The sequence below is a fragment of the Lontra canadensis genome, unplaced genomic scaffold, assembly GCF_010015895.1.
Source record: "Lontra canadensis isolate GAN:19392208 unplaced genomic scaffold, GSC_riverotter_1.0 scaffold96, whole genome shotgun sequence".
In the NCBI taxonomy this organism is placed as follows: domain Eukaryota; kingdom Metazoa; phylum Chordata; class Mammalia; order Carnivora; family Mustelidae; genus Lontra; species Lontra canadensis.
The window spans coordinates 915,255-932,155 of record NW_022631090.1 but is presented as its reverse complement, the minus strand read 5'-3'; the positions used below and the strand labels follow the sequence as shown (position 1 = coordinate 932,155).

The window sequence follows — 16,901 nt, the reverse complement described above, 5'->3', positions numbered from 1 at the left end:
TATTTATTCTCCTCTATGTGTTGTAACAGAGCTGGCTTAATACACCAAAGCACTTGGGAGGGGGAGGTCATTAAGGTAGGATTATCATTTTGAGTTTTAAATTTCCTCTTTATTGTTTTGTTCTTAGGACAGATTTGTATGACAAGATGGTTCTTGAAATGATAACATTCCTGTAATCTGTAAATGATTAATACAGGTTCCTTAGCTCCTCAGACAAGTGTCTGTGATCAGAATACAAGACGTTGGAAAATTGAAATGAGAAGGCCAAATGGCGAATGTTCCACAGAGGTCATCCATTCTACATTTCCTCTTGAGCTGTCACTTCCTGACAACCAGAATGGAAGAATAAATGAAATATATCTTATATTTAACTTGGCCAGTCTATGTATGCTATTTACTGAAATTCTATTAAAGCTCAAGATATACAGAAGGGTTTGGGCTGAAAATTTTAAAGATATTTAATTTATGGATTCAGGATATTATAAAACTACTTTTGAATTGACAGAAATACAGGAACCACCTCCAATATATTTGATTCTTAGCAAGGAATTTAAGTCTATTTGAGTTTCAATTTGAAACTTAATGTTAGGAAATTTTGATTAACAGAAAAAGTTTGGGTAGGTCTCATTCTGAATTGTTTCAGTAATTTAACTTCCCATTGTTTTACTATGGAGACCTGTGTTTAACTATGGAGATACTTTTCCCATTGCAGTCATCTAAGTATTTTATAAAAATCTTCATGAGTATTAATGATCTATAGGAAAATGAAAAAAAAAAGTGATGGATCCCTACTTTGAAATAATATATTTACTTCTGAAGAATAAAACTATAGAGGTATGTGTTCTCTGAAACCAAGACACAAAACCAATAGATATCTTTTTAAATTAAAGGATAAATTTTCTAAATTGTTATCACTTCGGCTTTTTAAAATTTTATTTATTTATTTGAGAGAGAGAGAGAGAGCACAAGCGGGGGGGGGCAGAGAAAGAAGCAGACTCCCCACTGAGCAGGGTGCTAGATGTGAGGCTGGACCCCAGGACCCTGAGATCATGACTTGAGCCGAAGGCAGACAATCAGTTGAGCCACTCAGGCACCCCTGATGTTACCACTTCGAAACATTCCAGTATTATAGTGTCATGCCTGTCTTATGAGATCATAGAAGCATAGCACCTCTTCTCTCACAGGAGTGCTCAGCTCACTCTGAAATAAGAAGAATCTATAGGACTTTCATGTCTCTATTGGTGCCCACAATCACCCCCAAACACTCACGGTCTCACTACCACTAGCTGTCTTGAGACTACCAGAACACAATCCATTATACTTTTATCTCTATTTGTCAAGAACACAAGAAGCCTCAGACTCCCAAGTCCTTGCTTATCACCTAATAATTACCATCTGGACCTTCATATCCTCTATTTTGTTTCCATTTCCTACCCCTCACCAACTATGAAACACTTCCATAGTTCATCTGGAACACACAGTCCATCACCCTTTATCTCATCAGCCTCTGAGTATTCCTTTAAGTTTCTTGAAATCTGGATCTCCCTTGATGACATTGCTTCCCCAGTCTTCACCATTGGTGCCTGATTTTCTTTTTTTCCTCCCATTGCATTTGTATCCCTGGACCTGCCCCTTTCCTCCAGCTTTTAAAAATGAGTCTCATTTTTACACTATACCACCAACGACCCTTCTTGTTGGAAACCATCGACCAATTCCTTAAAACATGTTTTAAGAAGGAGAAAGTAATCAAAACAGTAAAATACTGCTGGGTGGTCATCTTCATATCTTTAATAATAATAATAATAATAATAATAATAATAATTCTTTGTTCTCTAATTTCTTATAATAATAATAATAATTCTTTGTTCTAATTTCTTTCTTCAGTGTTGATGATTTATATATCCACTTAGATAACCTTTCCAATCTCTTACCCTCACTTTCTTATGTCCTTTAAGTCTCTGCACAAATATTTCCTTCTCAGTGAGTCCTTCCCTGACTATACTATTTAAAATTGCAGCTATGGGACACCTGTCTGGCTCAGTCAGTAGAGCATGTGACTCTTGAACTCAGGGTCATGAGTTCAAGCCCTACACTGGGCATAGAGCCTACTTTAAAAAATGCAGCTACTAAGGCCAGGGTGGCTAGAATATAATGAACAAGGAAGAAAATGTGGTGTCAAATGAAACTGAAAAAGTAGGTAGGTGTCATCATATAAGGCTTCATAGGTCAAGATCAGGAGTTTGGATTTTGTTCTAAGTGCTGTAGGAAGCCAACAAAGAAGTGATGTGATCTGATTTACTTTTTAAAAGGATCTCTCTGGACACTGTGGAAAGGCTGGGAAGGAATTATTGAAGGAGGGAGAAGAGAGAAGAAGGACTCATAATGGTCCAAGTAAAAGATGGTGGTAGTTTGGAACATGATGGTAGTCGTGGTAGTAATGAAAATTAGATGGGTTTAGAATATATTTTCAAAGTAGAGCCAATAAGACTTGCTTATGGTATAATAGAAAGAGGAATGAGGGATGATTTAGGCGTTTAGTTTGTGCAGTTGGGTGAATGTTCTTGCCATTTCCTGAAATGATGAAGATCAATGAAAAAGAGGTTTGGGGAAGACAATTAAGAGTTCTGTTTGGGGGGGCAACCGAGTGGCTCAGTAGGTTAAGCCTGTGCCTTCGGCTCAGGTCATGATCTCAGGGTCCTGGGACTGAGCCCCGCATGGGGCTCTCTGCTCAGCGGTGAGCCTGCTTCTCTCTCTCTCTCTGCCTGCCTCTCTGCCTCCTTGTGATCTGTTAAATAGATAAATAAAATCTTTAAAAAAATAAAACTTTCTAAAAAAGAGTTCTGTTTGCAGGCATGTTAGGCTTGGATTGCCTATTAAAGTGAGAGATGTCAAGTAAGCAGTTAGTTATATGTATCTGAAGATTCTGGGAGAGGCCAAGAGTAAAGAAATAGTATTTAAAGCCATTGGACTGGATGGAAAGAGAATACAGAAAAAAAGAGACATGGGTTTTTTTTTTTTTTTTCAGAGGCCTAGAGAATTTTGGCCAGGGGAGGAAAAACCAGTGATTTGGGGTCAAAAGAGATGAGGAATGCCCAGTGATTCCGGAGGAAAACCAGGAGAGAGAGGAGTCATTAAAGAGAAAAACATGTTTTAAGAAGAAGGAAGTAATAAAAAAACGTAGAATACTAGGTGGTCCATCCTCATATCTTCAACTCTTCTTTTTCTAATTTTGTGCAGGACAACTGTCTATTTTTAGGATTGTCCCTCTTATTGCAGGATTTAGAGCATCTCTGGTCCCTATGTACTACATGCCAATAAAATCCTATAACCAAAAATTCCTCTACCCATTTCTAAAAGTCCTTTGGGGGCACATACCAGGACTACTTTTTTACTATTTGTTCATTCACTCGAGTGACACACAGTAGGCACTCAATAAATATTACATAAGCAATTGAAGGGATATTTGTTATCAACTGAAAAGCATTCTTAATTCTCTTTTATCCTTAAAAAATTACCCTTAAATCCTGCCTCCTGCTCAACAACCACCTCTTCTCTCTCCTCCCCTTCACTGCTATTCCTCCTCAGAGAATGATCTACATTTGCTGCCTTCTCTTCCTAGCTTCCTGTTCACTTCTCAGCTTTCTACAATCTGGTGCTGGCTCCCAGCACATCAGTGAAACTGCTGTCTTCCAAAGGTCACCAAAGACTTCTTAAATGATGAATCTAAAAATTCCTTCTGCACCCTAATCCTGGTTTACCCCTCTATAGCACTGGACACTGTTATGGCTTTCCCCCATCTCTGAATATCCTTCTCAGTTCCTCTTCACTTATCTACCCCTCAAATACTGGCATTTTCTTAGGGTCAATCTGTTCTTGCTTGCATGGATTCAGAAGTTTCTGCCTGTTCTCATTCAAGGATTCTGGACCATGTGATTTAGATATTTTGAGGAAAGCTCATCAAAATGTAAAATTTCTGATTTTTTTTAACCAAGTAATATGGGTAAGACACATTTCACTTGGGCGCATGGGTGGCTCAATCGTTAAACGTCTGCCTTCAGCTCAGGTCATGATCCTGGGTTCCTGGGATCGAGCCCCACATCAGGGTCCCCGCTCAGCAGGAAGCCTGCTTCTCTCTCTCCCTCTCCCCCTGCTTGTGTTCCCTCTCTTGCTGTGTCTCTCTCTGTCAAATAAATAAACAAAATCTTAAAAAAAAAAAAGACACCTTTCACTCTTACTTCATACCTGACCCTAGCCATCGCAAATTCTCCCCATCTCTCTCTCTCCCTGCCCACATGCACTCTGCATCTCTCTCTCATTATGGGGGACTTATATTTTCAACTCTACTAATTTTGTTACTATTTAAAATTTTAAATACATCTAACTTTTGTAATCACAAATGTATTAAATCTATACAATTGGAGTAGCTTTTAAGGAGGTATTCATCCTTCTACCACCATTATGAAAGAATGTTATGATATTAACTATAAGTGTACATATATTACTGAGAGAACCATTAGAAATTGAATTGAAGGTTTACTGTGCTGCCTGGAGCTGATAATAAGGAATTGTATTACAGCTCAAATATCCTTCTCTCTGACACACAGTCTGACATATAACCAATCAAATAAGGTTAGCATAATCAGAAAGCCTGCAAAAACGTGTCCATCCTCTAGAATTTATATGGAAAGGAGAATCTATTCTACTATCAAGCAGCCAAATCCATTTATTCATTAAAGGTAAATGAATACGACTGATTTAACCTAAGAGAGAAAACAGGACTTGAGAAGTAGACCATTCAAGAAACAAGTGAATTCTCAGAAGCTAGGGAGACACTTTGCTCAGAATGATTGATAGCCCTTTTTGAGATGAGAATGTGTGATAAACATGTGACTCCTGGTTGTATCTGCCAGATAGTGACTGACTCCTATCCCATCCTTGACTCTCACCCCATTCTCAGTGAGATTTAGAGATAGAGTAAGGCTCATATCCCAGTGACGCGGTGATGATGAAAGAGAAACAGGCTTAATGCCTTGCTTTATAGGTAACATCAGAATGTCCCCTTACCAATACAGATACATTAAATCAGAAGAACCAAAATATTATTAATCCATTGCAGGTCAAAAGAGTATCAAGCTATGTACAGGCTGCTTTTCCCCTCCTCTAGAACAAATGATGGGTCACTTGGCAGAATATCAATAACCCTAGCCCTATTGACTTTTGGATTTTAGAGATAATCTGCTGTTCAACATCCATGGGTGAAAATAGGAATCCACTGACCTACTTACCCACAGCACCCATTCCCCTTCCTGCCACAAATAGTCCTATGGAGAAGACAGGCTATCTTCCTACATATCCTTGATACCTTAATTTCCTTTTTCTATGCTCCCCAGCTGGCACCCAAGAGGTCAGGTACTTTGGTCAGCCCTGTTTCTCAGAGGTAGGCAAGTTCTTTTTTTTCCCACCTTGTTTCTATTACAGCTTTTTGGCTTCCTCCTTCATCATTGTTTTTATCTCTAAAGCCATGACACAGTCTCAACCTTACTTCATTGATCTGATTCCTCTTGGTTTTTGATACCTGGCTTAGAACTGGAGCGATAATTTCCGATGCCTCTGTTTGAACTCTTCCTCTGAATATTGACCCCATCCCAAGGGCTATGTATTCTGTTCTCCGTCCCATTCTGCAAGTTTCTAGTGTCCCTCTCAACACCTCCCCCTCTCCAAACATAGAGGTACTACCTAAAATCAGTTCTACTTCATTCTAAGCCTGATACAAAGCCAGCACTCAGTGGTCGTATATTCTAATCCTTCAGAGAGCAAACTCTAATTCTGAAAATCAACATCTCCAGTTCCTGTCTTTGAGTTCTAAATGGATTTTATATTTCTAACAGCCTACTGGATGCTTCCAACAAGATTTCTTGCAGGCAGTTTGAATTCAATATAACCAAAACTTAGTATTTTTCTCTTAGAACATTGTCTTCTTTTGCATTTCTTACCTGATATTCGCATACCACCAAAAACAACAACAACAAAAAAAACCCACCTTGGTTTACTCTTATTCCAGAAGTAATAGATGGTAATTGTAAAAAAAAAAAAAAAAAGTCAGATGAGCAAAAAGAAATAGAAACCATTTCTAAGACTACCATCCAGAGATAAACCACTTTACATTCCCATATCTTAATTAATGTTATCACCATTTCCCCAGTCACCCAAGCTAGAACTCTTGACTCCTGCTTCTCCCTTGCATATCCCATTTGACAAATTTCTAAATCCCATCAGTATTACCTCTGAAACGTCTACTTTGCTCTCTATCCCCACTGCCACACTCTAGGCTCCTGCCTCTCTTACCTGAATTAATGCAATTGTCTCTCAACTGGTTTTCCTACAACCAATCTCCCCAGCTCACACTCATCTCCCACATCACCTCTTCCAATTTTTCCACCATAATCTGCCACTAGAGCTGTTTTGAAATACACACCTAATTGTTTAATTCACCTGCTTGAAGACATTTTATAATTCACCTCCTTGAAGACATTTTATAATTCTAGTGCCCACAAAAGTCCATAGCTCATGGTGTCTTAGCTTGTGCTGTCATAACAAAATACTACAGACTGGAATTCTGAGCATGCCAAACATGCCAATATGGTTGGTTTCTGGTGAGAGCTCTCTTTTCGGCTTGCAGAAAGCTGCCTTCTCACTGTGTACCGAGCAAGCTCTCTGGCATCTTTGTATCAAGACACTAATATCATCATGTGGCCCCTATCCTCGTGACCTTATCTAAACCTAATTACCTTCCAAAGGTTCCATCTCCAAATACCATTACAACAGGGGTTAGAGCTTCAACATATGAACTTGGCGGGAGGGACACAATTCAATCCATAGCACATGGTGTGACATCCAAGGGGTTTTACAACTCTAAACTGCTTATTCTCTTTTCTTTTATTGCTCCATGTCCATTCTGGGACTCCAACAACATCACAAATAGTTCTCAAAACACATCATATACTCTCATAGCACTAGGCCTTTGCCGATGCCACTGTTTATTCTGCTCAGACAGCTTTTCCACCCTGACAAATTACCATGTACTTCACATGTCCAGGCCAGATGTCACCTGTATTGTGAAGTCTGCTTGGACCATATCACTTTATACACACTTCTATCAAAGTCAAATTTTTTGGGTCCGATTATAGTTCTACCAGATTCTAAGTGTGTGAACTTAATGCAAGTCACTTAACTTCTTTGTGTCTCAGCAACCTCCTCTGTAAAGTGAAAATGATGGCACCAATTTCATAAGGTTGATGTGGAGATTGATGATTTACTATGTGCAAAGTTCTCAGAGAAATGCCTGGCACATAGTAAGTGTTCTATAAATGATTTGCTATTATTATTATTATCATTTTAAGTAAAAACAAGCAGGATAAAAACCTTTATTCATAGGCTGTGAATGTAGGAAAATGGCTCCTCTATGGCACTCTGGTGAACCTGTACTATCCAGTTGGCCACACAGGCAAAGCTCAATTGCAGTCGGCCCCAAGTCTTGGCAGAACATCCTGTGATCCTCCCGGAACACGGGAAGACAGAGTCTTGTGAGGATTTGCCTCAAGGCTGTTCTTATCTGCCTTTCTACCCTGTGGGAGGCTCCTTATCTTGCAGGAGGCTACCAGTGAAGCAGTTTCTCACCCTCCTCCCTAGTTCCAATAAGGCATAAGAGCTTTCTACCTCCCTCCCCTTGGGTGTAGATGCAGGCTATAAAACAGTCCCGCTACAGCCTATAGAGTTGGCTCTTCAGCAACAGAGTGCCCCACCGCTCATGTCACCTGTTATCTGGTCCCTTTAGTTCAGCGGTTTTCCTGTGGGGCAAAAGGACATGTGGAACTGACACCCGGCTGATCTTGCTTATCCTGTCTGTAAGTAATAACCTTTATCCATTTGGGTTCACTGTTTTCTTATTGAATGGATTTATGGAAGTCTGTGCTGCTGCTTATAGACTGCTTGATCTCTTGATAGTTAGATCCTTGTGAGAAAGGGAAACTTTTCTATTGTGTTCAACACTGTATATCAAGTATCTGTCCTATAGTAAGTGCTCAATAAGTATTTGTTGAATTAAAAAATACAGCAAACAGTGGTAAATATGTATTCAATTTACATAGTCAAGGATATATATCAAACCCATTATAGCAGGATCTTTGTGGAGAGCGATGGAAAGTATAGAGAACAAAAAAGAAAATAAAAAAATAGTAAAATCGAAAAAAGTAAAATATAACATTATACTCATGAGGTTTAAAGTAAAACATACATGTTACCTAGGAGGAAAACACCTTCTAGCTCTCTTATTATTCTTCCATTAATTTATATGAATATTTGATACTTTCACAAGCTTGACCTTATTTTCTCAACTGTAATACAAGGAGAAAGGCTAGATAAGCATCTTTTTTTAAAAATTTTTTTTAATTTTTTTTTAATTTTCAGCGTAACAGTATTCATTGTTTTTGTACCATACCCAGTGCTCCATGCAGTCCGTGCCTTCTCTAATACCCACCACCTGGTTCCCCCAACCTCCCACCCCCCCACCTCTTCAAACCCTTCAGATTGTTTTTCAGAGTCCATAGTCTCTCATTGTTCACCTCCCGTTCCAATTTCCCCCAAATGCCTTCTCCTAACTCCCCATGTCCTCCATGCTATTAGATAAGCATCTTTCAAACTGTGTCCCAAAGAACCCCAGTTTTTCTCCTAGGAGCTGCCTCATGGGTGATAGTACCCTTTTATTCAAGGCAGTGGTACTTTTATGTGTTCTCTATATTGGGCTTTCTCATAGAATTTGGTTTGAAGAAAATGGCTGGCAGCTAAAAACAAAACAAACCTGCAAAAAGCTGACATATAAAGCTGTAGCTCTGAAATGTATATCATGATGATTATAGTTACTAATACCATATTAAATACTGGGAATCTGCTAAGAGAGTAGATTCCAAGTGCTCTCAACACACACACACACAAAACGGTAAGTATGTGAGGAGAGGATATGTTAATAATACAGTAATCATTTCACTATGCATATGTGTATTAAATCATCATGTTGTACACTTTACATACAATTTTTACTTAAAATATGAAATGCCTAATTATAGATTAAGGCCAGGGAAGCTTGGTAGCTACAAACCCGGTAGAGGAGCAGTAGGCAGAATTTAGATAACGAAGCTCTTTGGCTTGAGGTTAGAAGGAAAGAAAGGAAGATTTGCTGAAGACATACATAATCATAACTGAGAATTTTATTTAGGACAAATGCTTTAAGACTCATGAATCCTGCGTTCTTATTTGGAGTCTGGGGAGGGTAAAGGAAAGGGTGGTCCTTATGGATTTTTAAACCCCAAATCACTCTTTGTACTTAAACAGATTGTTCATGCTACTATCTTCTTCAGCTTAAACAGAGGTCTTCTTAAAGTCTCTGTATTGGATTGTTACATATAGACCAGGTCTAGCCCCCAAATAACAAATTTAGCCAGTTCTAAGATGTAATTCCCCCCACATTTTAGTGTTTCTGTTACTGGGGTGTGTCATGCAATCAATGTGTACAATTAATGGGGTAGCACACTTATTGTTCCTTTGTATTAAATAAATGACAATCTGATGATGTCTTGGATCTGGGAAAATGCCATATTATCAACAGGAATAGTAAGCTGATAAATTTGAGCAAGAAATACTTGAGATGTGGTCAATAACCTCTTTAGTCTGAGTCTTACCAGTGGGGTTAAGCAATGATGGTGGATATCATCATTAATAAGCCTACACGATAAGATAAAATTCAAGCTATAAATCAGGGGTTATTTTTCTTTTTTTGAGAGTTGGCTTACAAGTACACCACTCACAACTATTCTTTATTCTTCTTATGCTCAGAGCTTACTCAAATAAGCCAGGCTATTTCATGCCTGGATACTGCCCCATGTGCTTTACTCTGTTTCTTGGAATGTTGTCCACTGGAAAAATCTTATCTACCCAATGTTGATCTCTTTCTGCTTTATGACACCATATATGTCACACATATATGCCTCTATATACTTACCATACTGAATTGTGATGATTTGTTACATGTCTGCCTCCTTTATTGTAAATTCCTTGAGGGTGATGACTGTATCTTATTTACCTTTGTATCCCTAGTACCTAGAACAGAGCCTGGTGTGTAATAGTACTCACTAAGTATTTAAAAATTGAATATATGCACTATTCCTTATGTTCCACATATGAGTGAAACTATATGATAACTCTCTTTCTCTGATTGACTTATTTCACTTAGCATAATCCATCCATGTCAATGTAAATGGTAGATATAGTCCAGAGGACAATAGGGGAAGGGAGGGAAAACTGAAGGGGAAGAAATCAGAGAGGGAGACAAACCATAAGAGACTCTTGACTCCAAACCTCTATTTCCTGGAGTCCGGAAGGTGGGTGAGGGGAGATGCGTTGGGGGGATGGGGTAACTCAGTGATGGACAATAAGGAGGGCATGTGATGTGATGAGCACTGGGTGTTATATGCAACTAATGAATCATTGAACATTATATCGAAAACTAATGATGTACTATATGTTGGCTAATTGAATTAAGAAAATTGAATATATGAAGAAAATGCAAGAGAAAAAAAAACAGTATACATGTTGTGAAGTGCCATAGCACCAAAAAAATATTTCATACAGCTTCCATTCCGTGCTGTCCATACCTTATCCAAACCCTCTAAACTCCCGGTAGACTGTCAACACTGAGTTTAACTGTTAATAAGAAGCTGATTTCATTTACATGAGTTCTGTCTCCCCAGTCGACTAGAAGTTCATTAAAAGGGGGGATCAAGTCTTCTTCAGCATATATTTGTTGAGTTTTACATAAACTGTGTACCCCTACTCTTAGGTACAGTTTGGTTTCCGAGAGTCTTCATTCAGGACACCTTTATTATTAATACTAGTAGCACTTTAAAAGGGAGAGAGATGGAAAGCCTCACAACAGTTATTTACTTAGGGCCCAGAATTTCTCCAGAGTTTATAGCAATCCTCAACACTAGACATCAAAAATGTCATTTTACAGTTATTTAAAAGAGAGGAATTGGGATGTTACTGGTAAAACCCTGGGAACTAATTACTTCAAGATCACTTGAAAACTTAACTCATTAGAGTTTGAAAAATCTCCTAAGCTGCTTAAACTCACTACTCCCATTATGTTACTAGATTCAATTGGATGTCTTAGATTTTGCTAATAAGAGAAAACCTGAAGTTCATGCAAAAGAGAGATTCCATTTATCATTTGCTTAAGGAAAAAAGATTAAGCATTTCCAATGCGCATCTCAGTACTCCATACTGTAGAGTGTTGTGAGACAGAGAGGGGAAAAGATAGAAAGAAGCACAGCCACTGATCTTAGGAAAAGAATTCTCCACACCAGAATTACCAGTGTTTGCTGCCAAAACCGGTTATATCCCCCCTTTTTGGTTAGGCCCAGACTTTTCAACAGGATCATTCTGAGTCTTAAATAAGCAGAAGTAAGGGGATCTCATTGATCTTATTGGTATTGCTATTGTTATTACATAGAATTAGTGTCATTCTGATAAGGGAACAAAGATAACATTTTAGATGTCTTTTTAGAATTTTAAATCAGAAGTTCAGGTCCAAAACTTAAGAAAAAGTCCCTTTTTAAACTGCACGATGTAAGCTGAGTCATTAGAAGAAATATAGATATAAGAGATAAGAGAGATTCAGGGAAGGACAGTTTTCACAGGACTAGAAATAGTGTATTATATCTTATGATTCTATTATGTTTATTTGTAAATCTTATCCACATGTGTAAATTTAGTTTATTTTGTATGTATTAGCCAATTTTAAATTGTCAATCCCATTATTCCCTTAGTACCTAAAACATAGCAACCACTATTTTTAAAGAGTTTACTGCCTTGCCTATGGTATTATGCATATAACAGCCAGTCCATGTAGCCATAATGATCATAGGGAAGATAGAGAGGCTCACCACTAGATCTTCACAACATGCGGTTGAAGAGTCTTTTCTCGAAAATCCTAGGAAAATATCCTCAGTTCCCACTTGCTGTTTGAATATTATCTCATACCTAAAAAAAAAAGTCAATGATACAGAGACTCAAAAGAAAGCAATTTTCTGTCCCAGAGCAAAAAAAAAAAGAAAAAAAAAAGAAAAGAAAAAGAAAGAAAAAAGAAAAAAAACAAACAAAAAACAACCCCAAAAACCTACAAACTTATGATGACATGCTATTACAAAAAATAAAAGGACTAAATAAAGTGCTGACAATTTCTTCGAGCATGTAGCAGAATCATAAAGGAATAGAAGTCTAGAAAATTCAGTCAAAAAATACCTAACATGAAAATATATATATATATATATATATATATACCTAATACTGTAAAGCAGGATTTATATTGTATCTACTTCTTTTTGAAAAATTAAGCTTAATTGTTTCAGAGCTATACAAATAAAATGGATTGAGGGAACTTCTAATAAGATTAAAAGCACAAGAAAAAAAAAAAGGTTTTTTTTCCTGGAAAATGATGGCTCAGAAAAATAGTAGGCCCATAACCCAGAGTTTGATGGATAGATAGAAATCCTTGTCTGCTAAATTTGAGACACAGAGTAGAGTTAGTTAGAAAATCCAGGTGTAGTTCTTTTTCTGTCATTAACTGTGTGCCCTTGGTCAAATCACAAACTCATGGGGTTCTCTGCTTCCAGATTTGTACAATTTATGGGAGAGAGGGAGGTTTGAATTCAGTGATCTCTACAATATTTTCTCCAGGTCTAAAAGTCTACAATAGAAACACTGGTAATGTGGTCAGCACAACAAAATTGCAGTATTTAGAATCTAGGCCTACAGAATTCTTACTCTGATGAAAGATTTTCCTGGTATTTCACCTCATACAAGAAGATAATTCACAAATCTTTCTTTGCCCCCACATTTGGGTCCCTAATGTGGGGGCAAATGTACCCTATATCTTTTTAGACGGAATGAAGTGAGCAAACATTTACAGATGATCTTTACCCTTTAATTCTCCCCTAATGAAGAAACGGTAACTCTCTGGATAGGAAGACTAAAGGACTACCTTGAACTTCTGACCTCTTGCAAATAGGAAAGCCCAAGGATGGAAAAGGGATTTCTCTGAGTTTGAACAGGACTAACGATAAGTAGCTATTTGATATGGGGCACTTTATTCTTAATAGACTATAACATTTACCTGATATTTACAAAGGTGAAGACAGGTTAAAGCAAAACAGAAAGGTATTGATCCATATGCCCATGACTCCCAAATGGATTTGCTCTAGCTGCTGCTCTTCTCTCCACCTCCAGATGTAATTTTCCAACTGTCTACTATATACATTTGCCTGCATGTCCCAAAGGTACCTCAGAGTCCACACATCCAAAACCAAACTCATTGTTTTCCCTCTACCTTCATTCCCAGTCACAGTTAATGGCCTCATTATTCACCCACTCACCCTAGTCAGTACCCTCAGCATCATTTCTGACGCTTTCTTGTCATTCATTATATCTAATCAAATAACATATATTCCTTTAAGAATCTCTCAAAGGCCCTCATACTTCTCCCCAAGGCCAGTGACTTAGCTCAGGTCCTTATTACTTTTTATTTGGCCACTTGTGATTTTTTTTTTTTTTTTTTGTGAGCAGCCTATCCCCCTTTTTTCCCAATTTTCTCTTTATCCACTGGGACATTTTGAAATGTACTTGTGTAAGATAGAAAATAAAGATTGAAAAAATCTTATAATTTTCTTCATATCCTGACTGGAGTTCTTATTCATTTAAAACTTTCATGGATGTTCTGTCTACAGAACATCAAACATCAGGATGAGAAGTGAAAATTTACTCAAATTTGGAACTTGCCACATACGGATGTTTGACATTCATTAGACAATATGATGAATGAGTGGCTTACTTCATACCTTTCATCGGATGTGTGGGCATTGTATAAACATAACCTGAGATTTACTCTTCATTTTTAAGGTACACACAGAAATGTTTTAAAATCCCCTTTGATCTTTTTTTATGAGGTTTATGGGGTTTTTTGACATTGTTTATTTGAAAGCTGGATACATTTTTCCAGTTAATTATCTGCAGTCTCCCACTGCTTCTATTTTCAGAATTGATGTAGAGGACAGAAAGAGAGGGTTGAGTTTAAAAAAAAAAAACTTGGACGCAATTTTATAGTCAGAATTAGATAAGTTGTCAGATCACTTACCATAGAAGTCTTCAAGAATTCATAAAATACATTATAATTTAGTAAGTACTGCCTTGGTTTTTCAAGTTATTCTAAATACTCAATCAATATTTTATTTTAGAATACATATATTTAAAGCTTAGTGTATTTAACCATTAATTTCAATTACAAATGTGAACACACTTTCAATTCCTTGAAACTGTGGGTGATTTATTTCATCAGAGTGAAGGGCTATTCATGATAATAATCCTAAATTTTATATTTACAATTCATATTCATAATTCCTATTGAAAAAGCTACAAAGTGAGGCTTCAAGGCCGCTTGCAAAATATGTTAAACATAATCCTAAAATCACTAGTAAATAGATCCAGGTAATAATAGATAATTGGAGAGAGAACACAGCCTTTTACCACAATTGTGGAGCATTGAATAATTAAAAGCAGGTCTTTGACACATAAACATGGTAAAATAATTTAGCTTATATGAATGCTTGTAACTTAATGGGTTTTTTTTCCCAGTGTTAGTTCCACATTAAACAACTAGCCGATAGTAAATATAAATTTGTAATGGAAATGACTGTATTTTTCAGTTTTTGTTTGATAATAACTGAAAGGAAGGTATTATATTTCATTATTTGTTTCTGCTTCAGAAGGAAAAAAAATCATCAATTACACATGCCTTCTGTGTGTCACCATAGTTTTATCTTTTATGTGGTAGAAGTTACTTTATGAATCTTGTCAAAAATAGAATGGTATTAGCTGACACATCTACCTTAAGCCCCAAACACATTCCTGGCCTCATCTGACTTACTCTGGTATTTCTCTAACATCCCACATGTCCTCATGCTCTGCTCCCTCTGGAACCTCTTCTGGATTCCAGATAGCCTCGCCGTTTTCATCACTGCTTTGAGGGATGACTGTGGAGAAAGGGAAGATAAAGCTGAGGCTGTTTCTATTCTTCATGCTCAGTTTGGGATCATTGAAGTAAAACATGTTTTATTTGTAATCACTAGTTTGTGTTTTGGTCCAAACAAGCTAAATTAGTAAAAAAAAAATGTAGAATTTTTGAATCAATCCACAACCAGTACATTGTAAAATTGTAATAACAGTTGTAAAAAATTTGGAAACAACATGTAAGCAAAAAGAAGAAAAAATCATCTGTAATCCAACTACCCAGAGATAATCAATGACAGCATTCTGGTCTGTATCTTTCTAGCCTCTGTGTGTGTACATATAACATATAATATGTAATATAACATATATATATTATAACATATATATTAACACATATATGTTATAATATATATTATAACATATATACTAACACATATATGTGTTATAATATATATTATAACATATATATTACATAATATAACATGTAATATAACATATAATACATACTCTGTATGTGAAAGAACATTTTATATGAAACATATTATATATAACCTACATATGTAAAGAAGTATTACACATTTTTTCAGAAACATCAATGGGATCTTAAGTCCAACATTTACATAAAAGAACCAATCAAACATACAATCATCTGAACTGGGGAGCCCAATGCCTTATCTTTCTTTGTGTATTACTATCTAAAAACTTTGATACCTGTGTCATGAAAGCATGACATAATTCTTAGAAAACATCAGTTATAGAAACTGAAAACAGGGGCGCCTGGGTGGCTCAGTGGGTTAAGCCTCTCCTTTGGCTCAGGTCATGATCTCAGGGTCCTGGGATCGAGCCCCGCATCGGGCTCTCTGCTCAGTGGAGAGCCTGTTTCTCCCTCTCTCTCTGTCTGCCTCTCTGTCTACTTGTGATCTCTGTCAAATAAATAAATGAAATCTAAAAAAAAAAAGAAACTGAAAACAGTGGATACAATGATCATTTTTTTATTTAAAAAAAAAAAGATTTTATTTGGGGCACCTGGGTGGCTCAACTGGTTAAGCAACTAACAGCCTTCGGCTCAGGTCATGATCCTGGAGTCCCGGGATCGAGTCCCAAGTTGGGCTCCCTGCTCAGCAGGGAGTCTGCTTCTTCCGCTGACCCTCTCCCCTCTCATACTCTCTCTCTCTCTCTCTCTCTCACTCTCTCTCTCTCTCTTTTTCAAATAAATAAACAAAACCTTTTAAAAAAGAGATTTTATTTATTTGACAGAGAGAGAGATTGAGAGAAAAAGAGCACAAGCAGAGGTAGCAGCAGGAAGAGGCAGAGGGAGAAGCAGACTCCCTACTGAGCAGCAAGCCCAAAGCAGGGCTCTTTCTCAGGACCCTGAGATCATGACCTAAGCTGAAGGCAGACGCTTAACCCACTGATTCACCCAGGTGCCCCAGTGATAATTTTTTAATCTAGTATTTTCCTCATGTAGATGTGAGCCTCAAAGAAAATCTCTATCACTTGTCCTTTATGTAGGACTAAGCATATACCTGGGTTCTGACGTGTCATCTTTAAATATTTAAAAGCAAATGAGGCATGGAAAAGCCCAGCTTACATTTGTTCCAACATTAGGTGCAGAACATTATTTCAAGCTCTCCTTTTAAGCATCCCCAGAAATGCACCTGATTACCAGGTTTTCAATACTGCCAACTCTTTTGTAATTGTCTGCTTCTGTCTAGCATGAGCTTTGTAAAACCTAATTACAGATTTCATATAAAATAGTTTGCATATGACTCATTTTTCTCAGAATT

At 37.2% G+C, this 16,901-nt stretch overlaps 1 protein-coding gene across 2 annotated transcripts in view; it reads right to left on the bottom strand.

Annotated features, from left to right (window-relative positions):
* DNAAF6 (dynein axonemal assembly factor 6) overlaps positions 1-16,901 on the bottom strand; it is a 36,455-nt gene that overhangs the window by 8,630 nt on the left and 10,924 nt on the right. For both annotated transcript variants that reach the window (XM_032837063.1, XM_032837064.1), the window contains 2 exons: positions 15,032-15,137; positions 11,997-12,093 (listed from right to left, as the gene is read on the bottom strand). In XM_032837063.1, coding sequence (XP_032692954.1) covers positions 11,997-12,093; positions 15,032-15,137 — 203 coding nt within the window. The remainder of the gene's footprint in view (positions 1-11,996; positions 12,094-15,031; positions 15,138-16,901) is intronic.